Source organism: Glycine soja, chromosome 9 (assembly GCF_004193775.1).
Source record: "Glycine soja cultivar W05 chromosome 9, ASM419377v2, whole genome shotgun sequence".
In the NCBI taxonomy this organism is placed as follows: Eukaryota; Viridiplantae; Streptophyta; class Magnoliopsida; order Fabales; family Fabaceae; genus Glycine; species Glycine soja.
Window position 1 is genome coordinate 9,543,919 of NC_041010.1, and position 24,245 is coordinate 9,568,163.

Genomic DNA, 24,245 nt, shown 5'->3' on the forward strand with positions numbered 1-24,245 from the left:
TTTTACATGCTAATATTAAATTTAAATTTAATTTTTTTATCTTCTGAGAATCATTTTTTCATTTAATAACACTTTTATTGTAAATTTTACTATTTAATCAAAGTAAAACAATGGCAACGTATGAACATAGTCAGTAGTTACCTCCCTCAGTCAGTGTGTGCATAATTGCATATTATGTTTGATACTTTTTTGACAATTTCTTGATTTCAGTTTTACCAGAGAGAGAAAAAAAGACTATATAGTCTCTAAGATTCCTTTACTATGGCATCACACACAAATTAAGAGAGAGAGGCACTGTCTCAGCACAGAAACAGCATTTTCATCACATTCGTTCCTAACCTTTTCCTAATTTTCCCTCTGTTTGAGACGCATGCTTTCTGTGGCCACCTTCTATATTATTCTTTCTCCCCCATCTCTCTCCACTTCCTATTTTGCCTCTCTTCTTCTTCTTCTTCTCTTCCTTTCAATTTCCCTTCACTTTTTGATTGCAAACTTCTTCCACCCCCTTTTCAAAACCCGTGACATTGAGCTCTTTACCCATGATAAATGATGCTGCATGTTTGGATTTTGCAATCATGGGTTGCTTCTCCATGATTTCAGGGTTGATTCTGGCATCTTTGCTGGTTTTGGGTGTGTAGCTGTTGTTTGGATCCATGTGGGCTGAGCTTGTTATTTGGTGTTTCTGGGTGGTTAAATTTAGTGTTTTTGTAGGTAGGGTTTGAAGTCTTTTATGTTTCTTTTTTCTTTTTATGTAATTTCTCCAATTGGGTGTTGTGTTCTGGTGGATTTGGAATCTGGGTGTTTGTGATTTTGCTGAATTTTATTTTTCTGGGGGTGGTTTTGAATTTTGATTCATGGAGTCTCAATTAGAGGGGAAAAACCAGTATTTGTATGGACCTGTGGTGCCTGAGATGAAGAGTGTTGGGAAGAGAAGTTTGGAGTGGGATTTGAATGATTGGAAGTGGGATGGGGATCTTTTTACTGCTAGGCAACTGAATTCAGTGCCATCAGATTGTAGGAGCCGCGAGTTATTTCCTACTGATCCTGAAATTCTTGCAACCGGCGGTGCTTCTAACAGTTTGTCTTCTGCATATGATGATGCTAACCTCGGGGAAGGAAAGAGAGAATTGGAGAAGAGGAGGAGGGGTGTTAATGACGATGGAGGGGTGGAGATGAATGATGGAGCTGGTTCTCTTAATTTGAACCTTGGGGGTCAAGTATACCCTATCATGGAAGGGGAGGAGAAAAGTGGAAAGAAGACAAAGATGACCGCGAGTACTTCGAGCCGGGCTGTTTGTCAGGTGGAAGATTGTAGGGCTGATCTTAGTAATGCGAAGGATTACCATCGCCGCCACAAAGTTTGTGATATGCATTCTAAGGCTACCCAGGCACTAGTTGGAAATGTTATGCAGAGATTCTGTCAACAGTGTAGCAGGTTTGTTAGGTTATGAAATTATAGTTTCTTGGGGAGTCATTTCGTATTTATGATCTTTTTATCATATTAACTTTTTTTAACATATATGGATGGAAAATCTGGGGGTCTGTGTTGTAAAGTTTTCAAACCTGTTACTTGTAGTTGATTGTTTAAAACCTGCTCTACGTGCATTTTTAATTTCCAGAACATTTTTTCTTTAGCAGTTGGTACAACTTGTTTAACATTATGGCAGGTTTCATGTTCTTCAAGAATTTGATGAAGGGAAGAGAAGCTGTCGTAGGCGTCTGGCAGGCCACAATAAAAGGAGGAGGAAAACACTTCCTGATGCAACTGTAGTTAATGGAGGCTCTCTGAATGAAGAAAAGGGCAGTAGCTATCTGTTAATGAGTTTGCTAAGGATACTGTCCAATATGCATTGTGAGTTTGTGTGTGTTCAGAAATTTATCTACTTGGCATTTGTCATGACCTTAATTTATTTATTTGGCTGCTTATTGGCTTATTCTTTTGTTGGTATATCCTTTGTATGAGACAAAATCTGATTATCATGATTATTGTTTTTAGAAAAAGGTGGAAGTTTCTGCATGGATGACAACTTGCTGACAGGCGTTAATTGATATCTTCGAAATTGTGATTTATGCTTTAATGCGGAAACTTTGGTACTATAAATAAATTTTCTGAAGGGGTAAAATGAAAAAACAACAACTAATTATTATCTTCAAGAAACGGTACCTATATATATAGCTAACATTATCAACTTCTGAGTTTGATGGGCATTACATGATGAATTGAATTGCCTAGTGCATTGGAACCTATTTTGGGGTATGGGGAGGGTCAAATATAAGCAGCCTAACTCTCATGAGTGGAGAGATTATTTCAGTCACTGGAACCCATGGCCACCAAGTCACATGGTAGCAACCTTGCTATTGTGCAAAAGCATAATAGATTGCGAAATAAAACTATAGTCTGAGTTTAGCTCTAATTTTCTTGTTTGATATATGAAATAAAGACAGTATATTGGATAGCAGTGGTGCAAGTAACCAAGTAGTGGTGGCAAGCAATGGAGGTTGTGGAGGTGATGGTTGTTGAAGTATTAAACCTAGGTGGCTGGAGTTGTTATATGATATGTATGTGGGATGTAGATTGCATCTTATTTATTCTTGTTTCTTGGAAATAAGATTGGTGCTTAGGTTAAGAGTTAAGAAGTGCAGTAGATAGTTGTTTTTATTTTCTAGGAATTATCATTCAGAATTAGAACTCTAATCCTGAAATTAAAAGGCATACCAATTATGAAATTTAGTACTGGCCCCAATTTAATTCTCAGGACCAATGGGATTCTTTAGGTTGGTTGTCTAATTGATTGTTTTCCTAATTCAGCTAGCTGGAATTTAATAGTATTACTTGTAAAAAAACCATAAAAATTTAATAGGCTCTCTGCACCTGAATCTCTGTATTTAGTAGTATTTTAGTATTATTGTAACTAGTACTAGTGAGTTTAGGTTCCCAACATTTATAACTTGAAGTTGAATTTGTAAAGTCTTAAAAGGTAATTCAGTGTTGAATTGCTAATGCTAACAGGGATGATTTGGAATGTGTTACCTTAAGTTATGAATATAATGTGTGGCCTGATTGTAGTAGTGACAATTTAATGATGCTAATAAGGGTTATTTAAATGAAGGACTTGCTTAGTTGCTATGATGATGTTAAGAGTCTATTTTTTTCTGATGGCATTGATAGGAAAATCATTTGTGTAATGAAAGTTAGCCCAAATTGATCATCAGAATAATGATTCACCGTACTATCATTATCATTCCATTTTTATTTTGGTTTGCCTTCCATGTTTTGGGCACGTAAATATTGGATCACTAGAAAGCTGGAAGGTTTAGGCTTCTAGTGAGTGTGTGTTCTGCTAAAATATTTATTGGAAAAGACGAAAGTTTCCCTTTGAACTTATTCTAATTATCTATGCTTCTTGGTTTTTTATGTCTATCTACTGTAATGTTGGATTTCATTATTGGCATACTTTTTTGACTCAACATATTCTACCTTCTATAAATTGCAGCAAATGGCTCGGATAATATGAGGAACCAGGATGTTCTATCACATCTTTTGAGGAACCTGGCAAGTCTGGCTGGTACAATTAATGGAAGAAATATAGTGTCTTTATTAGAGGGATCTCAAGGTTTGGTAAAAGCTGGGACATCTGGAGCTGCGCAGAATGTTCCTAACACAAATTCTGATGGCCCTGAACCATCCAGACCTTTCGATTCTTCTATCAAAATGGATGATGGTCTAATCCATCGGGACCCTCCAGAGTCTATGGTACAACGTGAGACGACTCCTGCTAATGATATGGCTAAAAAATGTATAGCTTCAGGCAGTGATGGAGTAGGAAGTTTAAAATCTCCTTCAGTACCGCAGTCCTCAAATGTACTTCTGTCAAGGGATGGCCTTCCACCCCAATCAGTTGCAGCACAGACTACAGTTGGAAGAATTGGGTTAAGTAATATTGACCTGAATAATGTATATGATGATGTACAGGATTATGTTGAGAACACGAGGAATTCTTGTCCTCCTCTGCCTTCAGGGAATGGGTCTCTTGATCATCCTTTATGGATCCAATGTGACTCTCTCAAGTCAAGTCCACCACAGACAAGTAGAAACTCAGATTCAACCTCTACCCAGTCACCATCTAGTTCTAGTGGAGAAGCTCAGGTATATTATTTTAATATTTTGGATTTATTTCCTCATTACTGTATAATTTTATAATGTTCCTATTACTTTTATGTGTAGACTATAAAGCATGCTTGGATTGGTATATTATATTTATTTGGGAAACAACCTTACAATTCATTTTTTTCATGGTTTATTTATCTGTAATCTTATCCAAATATTCATGTAGGTTTCTCGGCCATAGAAAATCCATCGAATTGGATACCTGATGTAAATTTTCGAAAAGTCATGCTTTTGTATTTGTCAACTCGAATATACATTTAATTGGTTACCATGTATAGCGTAACTTTGTTTTCTGGTGGCCTGTCAAAAGATTGTATTTATTGACATCTTATTTGTTTGCTTTCTGTTTACAGAGTCGTACAGATCGAATTGTTTTCAAACTATTTGGCAAGGCTCCAAATGATTTCCCCCATGCTCTCCGATCACAGGTACTTCATTGCTGCCTTGAAATTGCTATAAACTATTTCACTACACTGTTTTTTGAATGGTGTTTTATTTATGTTTTTCTTTGATTACCAGATCCTTAACTGGTTATCCCACAGTCCCACAGAGATAGAGAGCTATATAAGGCCAGGCTGTATCATATTAACTATATATCTCCGTCTAGAAAATTCCGCTTGGGAAGAGGTATAATTTGATATAATCATATATAGGCTGCCTACTGGAACCATGGGAACAATACTAAATGTTGCTTATTTATTACTATTTCTTAATGCAGCTATGCTACAATCTAGAATCCAGCTTGAGAAAGCTTGCTGCGCCAAATGATTCTTTCTGGAGAACAGGATGGATATATACAAGAGTGCAGCACTCTGTAGCTTTTCTGTATAATGGTTTGCTCTCTATCACTGTGTTGTCTGCATTATTCTCAATTGATTATATTTCAATTAGCACTAAAATCTTCTATTTACTTTTGTGACTAAAATATATTTTATTTCATAAATCTCTCCTGCAGGTCAGGTGGTCTTAGATGCACCATTGCGCCTCAAAAGTCCGCAAAATTGTCAAATTTTATGCGTTAAACCACTTGCTGTTTCTGCAAGTTCAAGTGCTCAATTTGTTGTGAAAGGATTCAATTTTTTGCTGTCTAACACGAGGTAAATCTCTATATGCTTGATGATTTGAATTTGCTTAGTTTAGACTTAAGAGGTTCTTGCTCTAGATGAGAGCATAGATGGAGCCGCAGAGGCATATGTTGAGCTCTATTTACCTCAGTTATTATACTGCAGGACATACTAATTCATAAGAAGGAATTAAGAAAAAGGAAAAACATAACTTCATATGGTTGTAGATATTTTGTATGCCTTAGATCTTGCAATAGGATTAGATAGGATTTTCAAACAAAATATAACTTCATATGGTTAATGATATGCAATACTTTTCCAGGCACTGAAACAGTTTCAAAAATGGATGAGAGAGAGACACACACTTCTTAAATGTCCAGGTGTATAGTTTTTCCTAACTAGTATATCACTTGTGTGTTGTATGGTAGAATTAAATAAAAAATAACTAAAAATGTAAAACATGTTTAATTATATTTATTTAAAACTTATTGGAGAAGATATTATTATAAAAGAAATATAATGAAACATAAGATAATAACATACTTATAATGAGAAAATTATTTATCTCTCTCTCTCTCTATATATATATATGTGTGTGTGGGTGTATATAAAATGTTAAGGTCCAGTGTAAGAGTATCAATCATTAAACACAATTTTGTTAAAAAATTAGTTATTTTCTTTAGAATGAATATTTTATATACGATGTTTAATTTGAAATTTATAACCCGATCTTTGAACTACAGTTATAAACAAAATTCAAGTGATTTTCACTTCCTTTATATCCAATGTTTATTAACATTTTTTTTATCTGATACATCATGTATAAGTTAAGTAAATAAGTGTAAATTTTTATTAAAATAAAATATTTTTTTATATTTAAAAATATTTAATATTTATTTTTTAAGTAATTAAAAATATCAGACAGTGTGTATTTAACGCCCTCTAACTTAAATTCCATTTGTAAAAAAAAAAAAACTTAAACTCCAAAAAACACAATAAAAGAAGTATGCATTATATTAATTAGATAGATTGTATCTAAATATCCAATAAACAATTTTCTATTTTCACGTATTTAATTATTGGTGATATTTAAAACCATGGGTGGGTAATCAAAATGAATTCTATAATAATTTCACTTGATTAATTATTATAATATAATACTCCCGATTTTCTATGTGAATGATGTAAGTATGATTTTATTTGGCAATTCATTTGACGTGTTTATACTTTTAAGTAACACCTTATGAATAATTGCTATTAAAAATTGGTATTTAAGTAAATCCAATATTTATCAATAATTAGTTAAATTAACTTTTAATGTTCAAATTTTAATTTTTTGCACTGTTTTATTAAAAATAATTTTCTTCAAGTAAAATAATTCAACCTTAATTAAATATTTGAAATTTTTAAAAAAATTATCTAATCATATATATACAATATAATATAAGGAGATATAAGGTTCTGCTGTAACATGGTGTATTTGGCGTCATAGGAACAAGTACATCTTTAACAACAAGGAATTTCGAGGGGAAACAGTCCTGGATAATGCGATGTTCGTCATTTGGTCGTGGCTGAAGGCACTGGAAAAGGGTTTTAATGTCCCATTCCAAGTATGGAGTAGTAATGCTAGGATGAATTTTGTAAGGGGAGGAGTGGGGTAGAAAAGCACTAGGGGGATTTTTTGTTGTGGGAACATTTTTTGAGGTTGGGGCTATCATTCAGTGATAAATCCACAGAATCTTTCTACTATACATCTCAAATGTATTTGTTAAGATTCTTTGGATTTCGTGAGGGGGGATGCCTATGGGTTGTGTATACCAGCACCACTGGTGCTATATAGATGTATCTATAGTATATATAATATATAGTTCATATTTTTTGCTGATAAAAAAAAGGTTGGCTTGGTGGTAAAGGGTGAAGAGAGGGAGGGAGGGATAGGTCGTGGGTTTGAATCCTCCCGTTAACAAAAACTAACAAACTAAACAATTAACATTTATCGAATTCAACATAGTCTTGTATATAAAAACTTCGTACCCCATTGCCCGGAGGCTCTTCGCTATGCGAAGGTATGGGGGAGGGATGTTGTATGCAGCCTTACCCTTGCATATGCAAAGAGGCTGTTTCCGGATTCGAACCCATGACCAACAAGTCACCAAGGCACAACTTTACCGCTGCACCAGGGTTCGCCCTCAAAAACTTGCTATGCGAAGGTATGGGGGAGGATGTTGTACGCAGCCTTACCCTTGCATATGCAAAGAGGCTGTTTCCGGATTCGAACCCATGACCAACAAGTCACCAAGGCACAACTTTACCGCTGCACCAGGGCTCGCCCTCCAACATAGTCTTGTATATATTTAAAAAAAAACTTTGGCTTATAAAATAAAAATGTTATTAATCAAACATTCAAAATGTAAATTGAATAAATACTGTTCAATATTTTTTCATTAAAATTTGTAATAATGAGATTAAAGATAATAAAACGTATAAATATTGTGTTGTAATGGAAAATTATATCAATTATTTAAGGAATGTTATGATTTCTTTTATAACATTCATTATGTATGCCATAATTTTTATTATTTTATCATCTAATTTAATAATATTTTTGAATTTATTGCTAAAAAGATTGAAGAAAATAATATATCTAATTTATATATTTGATGAAAATGGAAAAAAAGAAATACTAATATTTATTATGTGATTAATATTTGTTTTAATGTAAGGTAAGTATCTTTTTGAATTCTTAAATTGTCTTTTTAGTCTTTTAAATATGTATTTAATTTTGTTATACAAATAAATAAATATAACTATTATTGATTGATTGTTCAAGCAACATGTAATCCTGAATAAATTTTAGAAAATAACTTTTCACATTTTTTGAAGTATATATATTTTGAGAGAAGAAAAAAATGGAAGAAAAAACATAATAAATTTAATGGGTAATTTGGTGAAAAGAAAGAAAGAGATAAACATGAAGTATTTAAGAAAGAGGTAAAAAGTAATAAATATAGTAGATATTGGCTTTGAAAATTTAAGTGTTAATGATACAATTGAAGAATATATCAGTTCTTGCCAAATGGAACTGTCAAAATCCACATGGCAAAAGATTAGAGACCATGCTAGACAATTTCTCTTGTATATTCATAGAATTGGGAAGGGAAGAAGATCCATGTTCTGGATTTTGTTTACTGCAATTGGACCAGAAGTTAATCCATTCCTTTTGATTTCAGGTTGCTCTGTGCACTTGAAGGGAAGTATCTGGTACAAGATAGTTGTTATGATTTGATTGACAGTGCTGATGCAGTCAATGGACATCAAGAGCTTCAGCATCTCAGTTTCTCTTGTCATGTACCGAATGTGACTGGAAGAGGGTTTATTGAGGTGGTATCTACTCATGGTCATAATTATTTTTGAAAATATGTTTTTTGCGCTGGCATTCCTTTCAGCAAAGTTCACAAAGTAATTTTTCTTTTCTTCAATATGAACTTCTTTAGCCTAGCTGAAGCTCAGAAAGAACTGGAGCATACTTTTTGATATTTCATTAATTTTTCTCAGTGATTGGATCTATAGTATATACTGTTGTTGACGCCTGGCATTTGGTAACTTTAATAAACTTTGAAAGTCCTGTATAGTTTTAGGTTCTGTTATGAAGTATGAACTGTTGAAAACCATTCAATAAATGAGAGTGAGTCCTAAATTGACATCACCTCTCCACTTTTCCTGTCTCGAGACATTGATTAATATGTAATTTTGTGGCTTTTTCTTAGGCATGACTAGTTATGTTAAAGAGATGCTTTATTCCTGTTGCGAAACTATAAATTTTCAAATCATTTAGAAAATGGTTTAACAAATGGCTGAATGGAGGCAAGTAACCTATCCATACCATACCAAGCATGGAGATTGATGATTTCTGAAGTTGAAGCATAGAATTGTCAAGAGTTAGAATCACATAAAAGATATTCTGCCCAAATCAGATATAAGTTATATTTGCATATCTGATTTGATAATCTTTACTCAGGTGGAAGACAATGGTCTTAGCAGCTGTTCCTTTCCATTCATAGTGGCAGAGCAAGAAATTTGTTTAGAGATCTGTACGCTAGACAATGTCATTGAGGCAGCAGAGATGGCTGATGACAACCAGATAAAAACTAACCTAATGGAAGAAAAGACTCAAGCATTGTATTTCATACAAGAAATGGGTTGGCTCCTTCATAGAAGTCGTGTGAAAGTTAGGCTAGGTCCCATGGCACCTGTCCAAGATCGCTTCCATTTTAATCGGTTCATATGGCTTGTTGGCTTCTCTATGGACCATGACTGGTGTGCTGTGATGAAAAAGCTCTTGAACATTATCTTTGAGGGCACTGTTGATACTGGAGATCATGCCTCTGTTGAGTTAGCTTTGTTAGAGATGGGTCTTCTACACAAAGCTGTAAAAAGAAATTGTCGGCCTATGGTGGAAATACTATTAAAATTTGTGCCAGTTAAAGCTTCAGATGGTGGAGACAGTAATGAGAAGCAAGTCAACAAGTCCCCTGACAGATTCATATTCAGACCTGATACTGTTGGGCCTGTTGGGTTGACTCCCCTTCATGTTGCAGCAAGTATGCATGGTTCGGAGAATGTATTGGATGCATTAACTGATGATCCAGGAATGGTAATTCCCTTCCTTCTCTTCTGTGTGCATCATATATATTTTTTAACTGTACCTACTACCTTGTGTTTGATTGGGGGTGGGGGGAAATGGAGGGGAGGGATGAGGAGAGATTTTTATAAAATTTAATTGTTTAGTTCAATTTATAGGAGGGGAGGGATGAGGAGAGATTTTTATAAAATTTAATTGTTTATTTCATTTTTTAAGAGGGGAGGGGAGCAGAATCCCTTCACATCCAATTTTTGCTTGCCTCTAATATTGGGGGGATTTGGAGGGAAAAGGAGGGGATTTAAAACATTTCAGGTGTATTGACTAAAATATCCCTACTTATGTTTTGAAATCCAAAATTATATTCATTTACGGAACATTAGGTAAGCATAAGATTAATTGCTTATTTAATAAGAGAGCTTATTTTGATAAGTTTCACCATGAAATTTATTGAAATGGGTTAAAAAAAAGAATTGAGAAGGGTCATAAACCACTTTTATAAGCTTCTAAATGCCTATTTGGTGCTCAGGATAAGATAAGCTCAAATATGCTCCAAGTTCTTCCAAACACCCCTTAGACGGACGTTTGGTATAAGGAAAGATTTTTTTATATCTGAAAATCATAAATTCTGAGAATCATTGATTCTTAAAAATGACTATAATCTATTTGATTGGTCATAAAAGTAACGTGGTACTTTTACTGCAGTAATGTTTTTTTTTTCAATGTTAGATTCACACTTCTTCCGCGGGAACAGTTTTGTGAGAAAGATTAAAGATAGCTAAAAAATTCTCATGGAACAATGTTTTAATACTTAAAAAAAAGTCAAGTATGGGAAACAAACTTTCCCGTTGTTCTTTTAATACATAAAAGCACTCTCCCTGTTCCCCATTTTTCATTTTCTTGAGCAAGCTCCTGTGCAAGATTCAGTCAATTGACTATTAACTAATTTACATGTGGCTGGAATTAGTATAAAATATTTTACTCCTATGTTTTCCATGTTCAGGTGGGAACTGAGGCATGGAAAAGTGCTCAGGATGCTACAGGTTTGACCCCCTATGACTATGCATCCATGCGGGGCTACTACTCTTACATTCAACTTGTCCAGAGTAAAACAAGCAACACATGCAAAAGCCAACACGTGCTTGATATCCCAGGCACCCTTGTAGATAGTAACACAAAGCAGAAGCAATCAGATAGGCACAGATCATCAAAAGTTTCAAGTTTGCAGACTGAGAAGATTGAAACAACAGCAATGCCACGTCGTTGTGGGCTATGCCAGCAAAAGCTGGCGTACGGTGGCATGAGAAGGGCACTGGTTTATAGGCCAGCAATGCTGTCAATGGTGGCCATTGCAGCCGTGTGTGTCTGTGTGGCTTTGCTCTTCAAAAGTTCACCCAAAGTTTACTATGTATTCCAGCCATTCAGCTGGGAATCATTGGAGTATGGGTCAATCTAATGTTGTATATCAGGTATTCTTTGCAGTAGGCATGCACTTTTGTTTTTTGGAGTGTGAAAGTCTTAGTTCTGAGTATATACATCTGTGATAGTAGCTGTCATCAAAATATGTAGGGAAGGTTTGTTTACCTTCACTTCAGATGTTCAGCATAAAATGCTCACTGTGCTATCTATCAAATATTAGGTAGATGGTGCTATTAGTTCACGTATATGCAAAGATAATAGGAGCTTGCCGGTATTTAGAAGGGTACTTTGTATCAATCAATAATTATATAAGATTTACTACAGGTGAGTATGCTTTGATGTTATCTTATTTATTGATGTTATTATGAAAATTATATAAGCAACTAAATGTAGTTGACTAGTAACAAGAGAATTATGTAACTTGCAGGGGACTTCATATTGAATTTGGGTTTCATTATGTACACCTGTTGTTTTCAACCATTGGTTTATGTATGAAGCTTTATGTAATTTTTTTTCTATCTTGAATATTGTGAATTGGGATTCTCATTACTTATCCAGTTATCCCACATATTTTCCTCCTTGCTTATCTATTTATAATGAAGGATTATAATCTCAATATCTTGCATTCAAAATTTGTCAAAATCACTAGTTTTGGACGTGAGTGTTATAGCAATAAAATACAATACAGTAGTGATACTTGGAGGGAGCTTGACCACTCAATTCAGAGACTCAGTCATGGATGTAAGAGTTATAGATAATACAATAAAAATAAAGTGATACCTGGGATGAACTTGACTAACTCAACACAAAGAATTGGTCCTTGATGTAAGTTGAAAGGGTAGCAAAGAGCAAACTTCAGGATAGAATTTTAAGGATTAAGTGGAAGCAATTGAAAGGAGCAAAACAACGGAGTTTCAAGGAAGAGTTATGAATGAAGGGTCTTCAAAGACACAACGAAGTGCAAATGATATGTAGGACACTAGGACTCTCGGGGGAGTGAAGACTAAGAACCTAAGGATGAAGACGGGGATACAAGTGTGCAAAAATAAAGTTAAAGTTAAAAGGGAACTTTTATTACGCATGGTCCTTGTGTTAGAAATAAGAATGCTTAAAAAATGGGACAATATGTGGTAGGTAAGAAAGATACCAAGAAGGTGGTATAAAGCCTTAGGCACCAAAAATGGAGAGGTATCTACAGGCTTTCTATAAAGAGAAATCAAGTGAAGTGTTTTAATGACAACTTTTTCCATGGTTACCTTTTCTTTCTCTTTATTCACCTCAGCCTAAAACAAATAAAACAATATATTAGGGCTTCCTTTTATCTTTGTTTTCTTAATAAACAATTGCATCTACTCGTAATATCACTTCTTTTTTTTTTTTGGCAAAACCAAGGTAGGCATCTCTTGAAGAACCAATGGTAAAGCAGCTCCAAGGTTAAAAACGGTTAAGTCTTAGTTATAAAACAAGATATTAAAAGAAAAATAGAAAACTACTCTTTAGGAGGACTCTCTTTCATCCAATTACCTTTTTCTGATAAAGAAGCGAATGATGTTGAGTTTAGCATGGGTGAACTGAAGGAAGGACAAGCATACTCATCTAGCAGCCACCATCAACTCACAGTAGAAATCTGTTCACTGTTGGATCATGCTTAAATTTGATCAGCAGGTTCATCAGACTACATTCTTGGTTTTCAACGGTAGGATTAGTGTTTAGTTAGAGGTCTGGAGTGCCAGATAAATTGTTCACAGGAGCAACAATGTTTTTGCGTGTTGATCTTCTTACTTTTCTCATTTGTAAACGATGGTGCTCTGTTATTTTGGTTGTTCTATGAACTTGTTAGAAACTCTTTTTGTACCCTTATATATCATAGTGAAATGATTTTTTTTTTTTGTCTTGATGACATGTGGTTTTTATCGTTACATTGAAAAGTTTTTCACTTGGAAAATCTTAATGTTGCATGCATTTTTGTTTTCTATTTTTTGTTATATTGTTTAGTGCTTCTGGTACGTTCTAGCAAATTGGAAGGAAATTTATTCCACTGCATATTGCTTTGTCACTGTGTTCCTATCACTTAGTTGGCATTCCTCCCATCACTAATGATGGTGAAATTAATTGTTTTCAAGAATAAATTAATCATATTTTCTTCTTAGAGATTAATTTTTCACATGATAAACATGAAATAACGTTTGAATTTATTATTTACAAAAAATATTCATATTTAATAGTTAATATAACATATTTTTGTACCACTGATAAAATATTCACAAGTCAAATTTTTTTAATGACTTAATTCCATTGAAGAATTTGTTTGACCATTTAATAAAATCTTTTCTCTTAATTACGTTTTCTTTTTTATCTACAAGATAAAAATTTAAAACTTTACTTAAAAAATTCAAGTTCAATTTCACTCAAATCAACAGAATTAATGACATGATAATATTTTTTTTATTTGACTAATTTCTTTTCACCTTTATAAATATAAAAATATTTAAAATTTATTCTTGTAAAACTTTTATTATGTTTTTTGTTCTCACAAAATTAAAATATTTTTTTTGCTGGACGTAGATTGGGAAAAATCTAACATCATAATATTTATATTTAGTACATGAAAATATCTTAAACAAGATTTGATTGTCTAAAGAAAAATATTTGTGATGAAAGAGTAAAAATATATAAAGATGTGTTTTATTGTTTTACTAAATGTCAAGATATGTTAACTAAATTTAAACTATCATATTATTGAAAATTATTAACCTAAGTAATAATAATTACTCTAATGGTCATATGATATCTAGAATGATACTTTAATTTGTTGTGTTGAGGTATAGAATGTCATTTATTTTTTAGTAAATTTTATCCTAACTTTTTATATTTTTTTTTATAAATTTTATTCTCAATTTTATGCTTATAAATAGATAAACGTGTGAAGTAAAATTTATAAATTTTTAAAAAATTGAAAATAAAATATGTCAAATTAAAAAATTAAGAATAAAATTTGTCAAAAATAAAAGAGATTGAGGACAAAGAATATAATAAAATCAAATGGTTTGGACACAGTTCAAACTTCAAAGGAACAATCTTGCTTACTCCACAAGAGCTCTAGTTATCTGTCCTCTGACTCTGTTTCCATGGCTTCAATGTCCCTCTCACTTTCTTGTTCCATTCTTCCATCTCCCATTCTCCACACCAAACCCAAACCCAACACCAACCTCACAACCCTCGTCTCAGTTTCAGCGTCGAAAACCTCTGTCTCTGCATCTTCTACCCGAAAACCCGCTCCGGCACCGAAGCCCCCGAAAGTAAGAGAATTTCCCCAAACATTGTTTTTTGAGAATCTGGAAAAGACACGAATTAAGAAGAAGAAAAAGATGAAGGAGGAAACGAAGAGTGGTAAGGCTTGGGTCCACTCTCTCCCCGAAGTCTTATCCTATCGAATTCACAAGAGGCACTGGAGCATAGCCCTTGAGGTATGTCATTACCACCTTCTGCTTCAAAAAAAATTACCCTTTTCTTTTTTTAGGCTGAGAAACTTCTGTTTGTATAACTGTGCTTGTTAATTGAATGTTTGAATTTTGATATTCTTATGTTCAATTAATTGAAGATGATTTCATTTCGGTACTGCAGTAGTATGGCACTACTGCCTTTATTAGTTTTTAGGGTAAATAGCCAAATTAGTTCCCCAAAGTGTGTTGCGATGATAAATTCGTCCTGAAAGATGAAAAATATAAATTTTGAATGTACAAAAAGTGTGACAAATTAGTCTTACGTTAAATTTGTAAGACCATTTTGTCATTAAGTTTTAATGTTCAAATATCAATTTAACAATAAGTTGTATTTTTTGATGACCAATTTGCATTAAGTTGTAAAGTTTAAGGACCAATTTGTCATCAAATTATCTGTAGGATTAATTTATCGCACTTTTTGTACAATCAAATATTAAATTTGAATTTTTTTATCTTTCACGGACTAATTTGTTAGTGTCTTACACTTTTAAGAACAAATTTAACTATTTATCCTAATTTTAAAGTTAGAAAATTATCCATAGTTGTCATATACACCTAGAGGAAGAGAGAAGTGTAGATGCGATGTGATAGGGAACATGATGTGACAAAATGACATAGATAAAAAAAAATAAGAGGTGTTAATAGATGGTTTGCATTGTAGCAAATATCCATATATCTTTACTCTTAAGTATTAACAAGACTCAGATGCAATACCATAGGTACTGTTGGTGGTGTTCTTCAATCAAAATTGGAGTTTCACTTCAATATTAACAAAAGATTCCGTTAAATGTCATCATGTATTACCGAGTGAAACTCCCAATTTCATTGGAGAACAACACCAAGTACTTTATAGTATTGCGTTTGAGTTTTGTCCTTTTTGTATCCCTTTTCTCCTTTATTACTGAGTTAATTGAAAAGAAAACTTTAAATATATTTCAGTTCTCTTGCAGTTTCTGCAATTTTTTGTTGTTGGTTTTGTTTATCATAATTTTAATTTTTTTTATGGTTAGTTTCACCATTCAATGATGTTGTGAAATGCATCTAAATATACCAGTGGCGACTCTAAGATGCCATGTAATGTGACATATTTAGATGTATGCTACCTCATAATTGAGACCATTTGGCATTTTCAAATCTTAAAATTTATAGAGTAAATCCAATAAAAAAATGTGCAGGAGCTAAAACCAAGATTTTTGTTTTATTCCGAAGGATTGTGATTTGTGACTGGTCTACAAAAATTCCAACGTATGGGCAGCAAGACCACAGTCCACGCCTGTTGTTGGATTAAATTTAAAACGTTATTTACTAGAGTTTAGATCAAATTTCAATAGTTGTGTATAGCTCTTGGAGTACATAAGAATATCTTCCGTTCTTATGAGTATTATACTCAAATTAGTATTTTGTATGCACAGTTATTTGACATGCTTAGAGAGCAACCCTATTACCAACCAAGGGAAGATACTTACATGAAACTCATTGTGTTGCTTGGAAAATCCAGTCAACCGCTTCGTGCCCATGAGCTGTTTAACTCTATACACGAAGATGGTTGTGGAAGTACTGAACTTTACACAGCCTTAATTGCAGCATTTTGCCAGAACAACCTGGTTGATGAGGCGTTGTCAATTCTTGATGAGATGATGAACCTCCCCAGTTGCCAGCCTGATATTTTCACTTACAGTACCTTGATAAAAGCTCTTGTGGATTCTTTAAAATTTGAAATGGTAGAGTTGCTGTTTGATAAAATGGCTAAAAGATCTATTGTGCCAAACACTTACACCCAGAACCTCATCCTGAGTGGTTATGGTAAGGCTGGGAGGTTTGATCAGATGGAGAAAATAGTGTCAAGTATGATGGAGGGCACTACTTGCAAGCCTGATGTTTGGACAATGAACACAGTCATCAGTGTCTTTGGTGATAAGGGTCAGATTGATATAATGGAGAAATGGTATGACAAATTTTGTAGTTTTGGGATACAACCTCAAAGGAGCACGTTTAATATTTTAATTGCAGCTTATGGTAGTAAAAGAATGTATGACAAAATGTCATCAGTTATGCAGTGTATGCGCAGGGTAAAATGTCCATGGACAACCTCAACTTATAACAACGTGATTGAGGCATTTGCGGCTGTTGGTGATGCTGAAAACATGGAACGTGCATTTGATCAAATGTATGCTGAGGGTTTGAAAGCAGATACTAAGACTTTCTGCTTTCTTATTAATGGCTATGCTAATGCAGGTATCTTCCATAAAGTAATCAGCAGTGTTAGTTTGGCTGAGAAGCTTCAGATATGTGTGAATACATCCTTTTACAATGCAATCATATCTGCATGTGCAAAGGAAGATGCTTTGACGGAAATGGAAAGATTTTTCAAGCATATGAAAGAAAAAGAATGTCATCCAGATAACACAACATACTCTGTCATGATTGAAGCATACAGAAAAGAAGGTATGAATGACAAAATACACTATTTGGAGCAGGAAAAACGGATGATGATGTCTGATGACAAAAAATTGAATGAGACTGAGGACTGAGGCGGAAATCCTTGGTTGAGTTGTTGTTTAGAAGCCAGGCTGCTAATTCATCTGCCTCTCCTCCATCCTTTTGAAGTAGAGGTTGAGAGTTTTTTAATTTGATGTGAAAGAATCAACCAGTTGGGTAGTCATGCTTCTTTTTTTCACAATGAGTGATGACTCCTACCTAATTTGATGTAGGTTTATAGTAAATATAGCCGGTATCATTTTGTGTTTTGATGCCGATATATGTATGGTTCTTCTGATATGCAATGGAATCTTGAACACCTGAAAATGACAATAAAGTTTTGGTGACAATGAAATTTCTTTTGAAAGCAAAAGCATACATTTGACAACGAATAGAATAATCAAAGGTTTTTTTTTTATTCTTGAATTTCGGTTCACTTTTTGCATCAGTAGAAGGCTATGAAATTCCTGCATTTTGATATATATTTGTTCCCCTTATGATGAATCTAGTAGAAAATTTGTTCTACAGAAACTCTTCGAATGTTATTGTATTGTTTTTAGGTTGGGGTTGTATTTGGCATATTACACTGATAGTTAACCTAGATTATTATTTATTAGTATTTATATGCAAATTCATGCTCTGAAATGAGTTGCTTTTGTTCAACATATAGTCTAACTAGTTCCAGAAATATTTAAGCCTGCATAAATCAAATCAGTGTCTAACAGATTCTCAACCAATTATCAATACAGCATCTGAACTGTTTCAACCATGCAATCCAATAATAAACCATTTTCAGCAGGTTAGTGAGAATTAGCTAATGGCCAGATATGAAACCTAAGGTCAAAATTTGATCACAAGAAACACATTTTCATTTGCATGCAAACTTATCATATTTTTATGCAGTATCGATTTGGTTCGTCAATCCAAATATCACAGCTACATCTGTTAGGAATTTTATAATTCCTAATTAATTAATATGGACTACATATTATATTATAACATTTATATTAGTTATTTACATTTAAATGAGTTTAATATAAAGTGATCTATTTAAGTGAGTCCATTAGATTGTCAACATAAAATTGATATGGGTTTAATGAGCGAAAACTAGTTTGGCCCATTAAAGGATAATGAGAATCCTAATAGGTTTAAAACATAAGACATGATTATGGTCTCCAATACACCAAATTAATAAATAGTTTCTCCTCTCCCATCTGAAGAGAAAATGAAGGTCCCATAAGGAAGAAGGTGATTTGGTTGAGGAAGGTCATTAAACCAATTGTTACCACTGTCAGATTCCACTGCATGTTAATCAAGCTCTATGGATTCCGGTATTCCTTAAAACCTCTTGATAATCTGACGTAATGTGTTATGGTGCTCATTTAGTATTTTATAAGGTTTATTGAAAATAATCAATAAGTGGTATCAGAGCCACCATTACTATTAGATTATTAGGATTTAAAGTTATGTTTGATATGTATTATATCTGGATCCTTTTAGTTATATGAACCCTAATTTTATTTTGGGAAGAAACTATTTTGATCAATAAAATTGTAAAACCCCTAAATTTATGTGTTATGGCCATAAAGTTTTTCTCCTCTTTATAATTAATAAAAGGCCTTTGCATTTGATTTACGGGGTTGTACAATTTTTTTTGTTTGTGTTGCGTTTGCTGACATATTATTCTATTTGGAATAAAGGTTCTACGTATCTGATGTTGACATTTAGTATGTGGCACAATTTCATAAATATATATATTTTTTTGTTTATATGAATCAGTAATAAGACAATTCTTATATAAATAATTTATTATTTATTTTCCAACTGTTTTTTTTAATGAATCGGTGATAGGAAAATAATTTATGTTATTCATGTGGTTAGTATAAATTTGTGATAGTACCGTTGTATGTTTGTTTCGGATGCGTAATTAGTTTATCATGATGTTGTTTTCAAACACTTACTGCTATCATAATTGGGTGCAAATTTAACCATTACGGATCCTTTTCATTTATTTGTGTGTCCTGTAATTTTAATTAAATTGATTGAACCATTATGTTGCCAAAGTAACCTCTATTGTGTAAATTAATTTAATTAAATTGCATGGATGTTAGTATGAAATTATTTATGCGAATTGTGATCAGCCCAAAGGAAGCCAAATAATAACATATCTGCAATGATAAATATGTGACAATTATAATTTTTTTTTTGTGAATAATAGTTGGTACTAATTACAAATTAATTTCTGTCCAAAGACTAGAATTAAGTTGTGCTGGGTATCTTGTGATGGATCTGCTATGGGAAATATTTGCATGTCTTGTTATATAGATACTTTATATGACTTGCTTGATTATTTGTGAACATGTTATTATTTTTGTTCTCTCTTTAGTTAATATTATCAGTGCTGCAAATGTTGCCCAAGTGAATTCTATCCCAATGTTGAATGGGACAAATTTTAAGGTCTGAAAGGAAACCGTAGAAATTGTTCTTGGTTGTATGGATTTAGACTTGACACTGAGGACGGAATGACCCATTTCCATTCCGGAAACCTCTAATGAGGTAAAAATTGAGAAGTGAGATCGGTCCAACCGAATGTGCCTTATGATCATGAAGCGCTCTATTCTAGAAGCGTTTCAGAGCTCTATTTCTGAGACTCAAAGTGCAAAGAAATTCATTGAGGAAATTTAGCAATACTTTGCCAAAAATGAAAAGGCAGAGACGAGTAACCTTTTGGCTAAACTCAACTTCATGAAGTATAAAGGCAAAGGAAACATAAGGGAGTACATTATGGAGATGTCCAATCTCGCATCAAAACTCAAGCCACTTAAGTTAAAGTTTGGTGAAGACCTGCTCGTGCACTTGGTTTTGATCTCGCTTCCTGCACACTTTGGACAATTCAAAGTGAGTCATAACACTCAGAAGGACAAATGGTCCCTCAATGAGCTTATATCTCACTGTGTGCAAGAGGAGGAGAGGCTGCAGAGAGATAGGACTGAAAGTGCTCACTTGACTTTGACCTCTCAGAATAAGAAAAGGAAGAAGACTAAGGGTGCTGCGGAAGGGATTTCTCAGCAAAAGAAACAAAATAAGAATGAAGAATTTACCTGTTACTTCTGCAAGAAGTCGGGACACATGAAGAAAGAGTGTTCCAAGTATGCCACATGACATGTGAAGAAAGGTAAATTTCTTACTCCAGTTTGTTCAAAAGTTAATTTGGCTTTTGTACCTAAAGATACTTGGTGAATATATTCTGGTGCTACTACTCACATAAGTATGACTATGCAGGGTTGCCTATGGAGCCAACTACCAAGTAATAATGAAAGATTCATCTTTGTGGGTGATGGCAAGAAGGTTGCAGTGGAAGTTATTGGAACTTTTAGATTACAGTTAAAAATTGGATTTTATTTGAATTTATTTAAGACTTTTGTTGTACCGTCTTTTAGACGAAATTTGATTTCTATTTTGGACAAATTTGGATTTTCTTGTTCATTTGAAAATAATAAAGTTAGTCTATACCAAAATTTAAATATGGTTGATTTTGGTTCTTTAATCGATAATCTTTACATGTTTGATGTTATTAGTTCCTATAATGAAATACTGCAAATAAGTTCACATGGTAGAAAACGAAAATTGAATATGAATTCAGCCACCTTATGGAATAAGCATTTGGGTCATATCTCTAAACAAAGAATTCAGAGACTTGTGTTGGATGAAATTCTTGACCCTTTGAATTTATCAGACTGGGGTCTGTATTGAATGTATAAAGGGAAAATGAACAAACATAAGGAAATTAGGTGTCGAAAGAGCTAAAGACGTCTTAGAACTAGTGCATACAGACATTTGTTGTCCTTTTCCTACAACTTCTTGGAATGAACAACAATATTTCATTACGTTCATAGATTACTACTCTAGATACAGTTACCTATATTTGATACATGAGAAATTCCAATACCTAGACGTTTTAAAGACTTTCAAGGCTGAGGTTGAACTTCAACTTGGAAAGAAAATTAAGACTGTCAAATCTGATCGTGGTGGTGAGTACTATGGCAGATATGATGGATCAGGAGAACAACGTCTAGGACCTTTTGCACTTTTCCTCAAAGAGTGTGAAATTGTTCTGCAATACACTATGCCAGACAAACCTAGCATGAATGGTGTAGCAGAACGAAGAAATCGAACTCTTACGGATATGGTGAGAAGTATGATTAGTCATTCCTCTTTACCAAAGTCACTTTGGGGAGAAGCCTTAAAGACCACAGTTTACATCCTTAATAGGATGCCAAGTAAAGCAGTTAACAAAATCCCTTATGAACTTTGGACAGGTAAAAGGCCAAGCATTAAACATTTTCACATTTGAGGTTGTCCAGCTGAGGCACGACCTTATAGGCCATATGAAAGAAAGCTGGACTCAAGAACAATTAGCTGTTATTTTGTTGGCTATGCTAAACGCTCTCGGGGCTATAAATTTTACAATCCCACCTTAAGATCCTTTTTCGAGACGGGAAATGCGAGATTTCTTGAGGAAATTGAGTTTGGGAAGGAAGAGAACATAAGAAATGTTGTCTTTGAGGAAGAACCTGCTATTTACAGTGATCAAATCCTCGTACCTATTACTGTTCAAGACACAACTCCAGTAATAGAAGACAATGTTCAAACTATTAACATTGTTCCAAAACAAGACAACAATGAGGTTCTCCCTCAAATACCTTTAGAGCAACCTCAACAACCTCAAGAATGATTCAAAGGGTAATATCGAAAGATATAAGACTCGTCTAGTTGCTAAAGGCTTTACTTAGAAGGAAGACATTGACTATAAATAAACCTTTTCTCCAGTATTTTTAAAAGATTCTTTTGGGTAATTTGTGTAATTTTAAGACCTCCCATTTGTTATACTAAATTGTCTTGTATTTTTTGGTTAAATTGATTGAAACAACATGTTGCCAAAGTAATCTTTGCTGCGTGAGTTAATTTGATTGAATTTACATGGATGTTGCATGGAATTATTCATGTGAATTGTGCTCGGCCCAAAGGAAGACACAATTTGACAGAATAATTACATGCTTGCAATGGTAAACATATGGTGATTATAAATAGTGTGATTTTCCATGTGAATAATGAAATGTTCAAAGACAATCATTATTTGACCGAAATAATCATCATATAAGTTTTCCATGTGAGCAATGGAGTGTCCAAAGACAATCTTTGTTTGACAGGACTTATCACCAATGTTTGATCAATGCATTGAGAGTACCACTTGCAGTTAGTCTTTTTCAATCCAAAGATTGAGGATTAATGGTGCGTTAGGTATCTTGTTTGGGTCTTGAAATTTACCATAAAGATTATTTGTGCATTACATGTTTATTGTTCTCTTCTTTAATTGTTGTTGTTGTTACTACTATGATTTAAATTACTCATATGTGAATTCCAAATTTGCATGTATAAAATTTGGAGTTTGAAATTATTTTTGTGGGAGTCCTAATGTGATATATGAGTAATCTTGGTATGCAACACTAGAAAGTAGTAAAGTGCATTATGCATTAATTGAAGAGAATAAGGAACTACATGTTTTCATATCGAAAGTCTAGAAGTTTAGAGATCATTGGATATTCTGACTTCGATTATTTCAGAATATCTTAATAACAATCACTTCACATAAGGATTCACATTTGACCATGTTGGTGGAGTTAATATTTTGCTATGAGACATTATACTAGAATTTATGATTGAAATTATTGTAACTGACTTGCTTGTTGTCGTCAACATTAAGTAGCCATCAGGTGTTTATTGAGACAATATCTTAGCAGTCTTGTTAAGGATTCAACTAAGTAAAAGTATTTTTTTGGTTGACATAAAGTATTTGGTTATTGAATAAAGAATTTAGAAAGTACATATTTGTATAGAACATATAGGAACTCATTCCATGCTAGTTGATTCACACTAAAGGTATGACACTAAAGTTTTTTTTTTTTTTACGAGCACACTGCTCATATGAGTATAATTCCTGACAGTACCTTAGTTTAGTGGGAGTCTTACTCATGTTCTATATCTTACGGTTTACAAATATTTTGTTATTTGGATTTTCTGCAGAAATAAAGTTGATGTTTATCATTTTATTTTGAGTTTGTTTTGTGTGCAATGTTTGTATTGCATTTTGGATTGATCTCTATAAAGAATAAAGTTTGGACTGGTTGGAAATAGACATGATTAAGATCACATTGTATGTAATTTCGATGCCACTTATCCATATTTGATCTATGTCATCGAGTATGAATAACAGTGGTGATCATTGTGGCTTAGTCAAGTTAAATTGTAATGAAAACTACAGTGATTTCCTGTTGCTATGTGAGATGAACCAGATTGTATAAAAGGAGTATAAAAGTAAATAACATACGGTTGTGTGCCTAAAAAATTTTGTGATATAAATGTCTAAGGTTAATATGATGCCTAAGTGGGAGATTGTTAAGAATTTTATAATTCTTAATTAATTAATATGGGCTACATATTATATTATAATATTTATATTAGTTATTTACATTTAAATGGGTTCAATATAAAGTGATCTATTTAAGTGAGCTCATTAGACTGACAACATAAAATTGATATGGGCTTAATGCGCGGAAACTAGTTTGGTCCATTAGGGGATAATGGAAAACCCTAATAGGTTTAAAACATAAGGCATGGTTATGATCCACAATACACCAAATCAATAAACAGTTTCTCCTCTCATCTCCCCATTTGAAGATAAAATGAAGATCCCATAAGGAAGAAGGTAATTTGATTTAGGAAGGTCATTAAACCAATTGTTCGTGACCACTGTGAGATTCCGCTGCGTGTTAATCAAGCTCTATGGATCCAGGTATTCCTTAAAATCTCTTGATAATCTAACGTAATGTATTATGGTGTTCATTTAGTACTTTATAAGGTTTATTGAAAATAACCAACAACATCATGTCCAACTATTAACAAAAATAGTCAAT

The 24,245-nt window shown here is 33.3% G+C and overlaps 2 protein-coding genes across 2 annotated transcripts; both read left to right on the forward strand.

Moving 5' to 3' along the window:
- Positions 1 to 237: 237 nt before the first annotated feature.
- Positions 238 to 11,843, forward strand: LOC114367791 (squamosa promoter-binding-like protein 1). The gene is made up of 10 exons (XM_028324988.1): positions 238 to 1,435; positions 1,668 to 1,852; positions 3,495 to 4,147; positions 4,522 to 4,596; positions 4,688 to 4,795; positions 4,887 to 5,001; positions 5,124 to 5,265; positions 8,463 to 8,613; positions 9,251 to 9,886; positions 10,875 to 11,843. Exons 1-10 carry the CDS (start codon positions 855 to 857, stop codon positions 11,325 to 11,327), a joined length of 3,099 nt encoding a protein of 1,032 aa, XP_028180789.1. The 5' UTR covers positions 238 to 854; the 3' UTR covers positions 11,328 to 11,843.
- Positions 11,844 to 14,346: 2,503 nt separating this feature from the next.
- LOC114425727 (pentatricopeptide repeat-containing protein At3g06430, chloroplastic-like) lies at positions 14,347 to 17,659 on the forward strand. Its single transcript, XM_028392678.1, has 2 exons — positions 14,347 to 14,757; positions 16,206 to 17,659. The coding sequence occupies exons 1-2, from the start codon at positions 14,419 to 14,421 to the stop codon at positions 17,322 to 17,324; spliced, it is 1,458 nt and encodes a 485-aa protein (XP_028248479.1). The 5' UTR covers positions 14,347 to 14,418; the 3' UTR covers positions 17,325 to 17,659.
- The last annotated feature ends 6,586 nt before the right edge of the window (positions 17,660 to 24,245 follow it).

What these genes read in the sequence shown, in the direction of transcription:
- LOC114425727 (XM_028392678.1), top strand. Translation starts at nt 14,419, where the DNA reads ATGGCTTCAATGTCCCTCTCACTTTCTTGTTCCATTCTTCCATCTCCC. An exon ending in ACTGGAGCATAGCCCTTGAG is followed by an intron (nt 14,758 to 16,205) that starts GTATGTCATTAC and finishes TTGTATGCACAG; the next exon opens with TTATTTGACATGCTTAGAGA.
- LOC114367791 (XM_028324988.1), top strand. Translation starts at nt 855, where the DNA reads ATGGAGTCTCAATTAGAGGGGAAAAACCAGTATTTGTATGGACCTGTG. An exon ending in GATACTGTCCAATATGCATT is followed by an intron (nt 1,853 to 3,494) that starts GTGAGTTTGTGT and finishes TATAAATTGCAG; the next exon opens with CAAATGGCTCGGATAATATG. An exon ending in TAACTGATGATCCAGGAATG is followed by an intron (nt 9,887 to 10,874) that starts GTAATTCCCTTC and finishes TTCCATGTTCAG; the next exon opens with GTGGGAACTGAGGCATGGAA.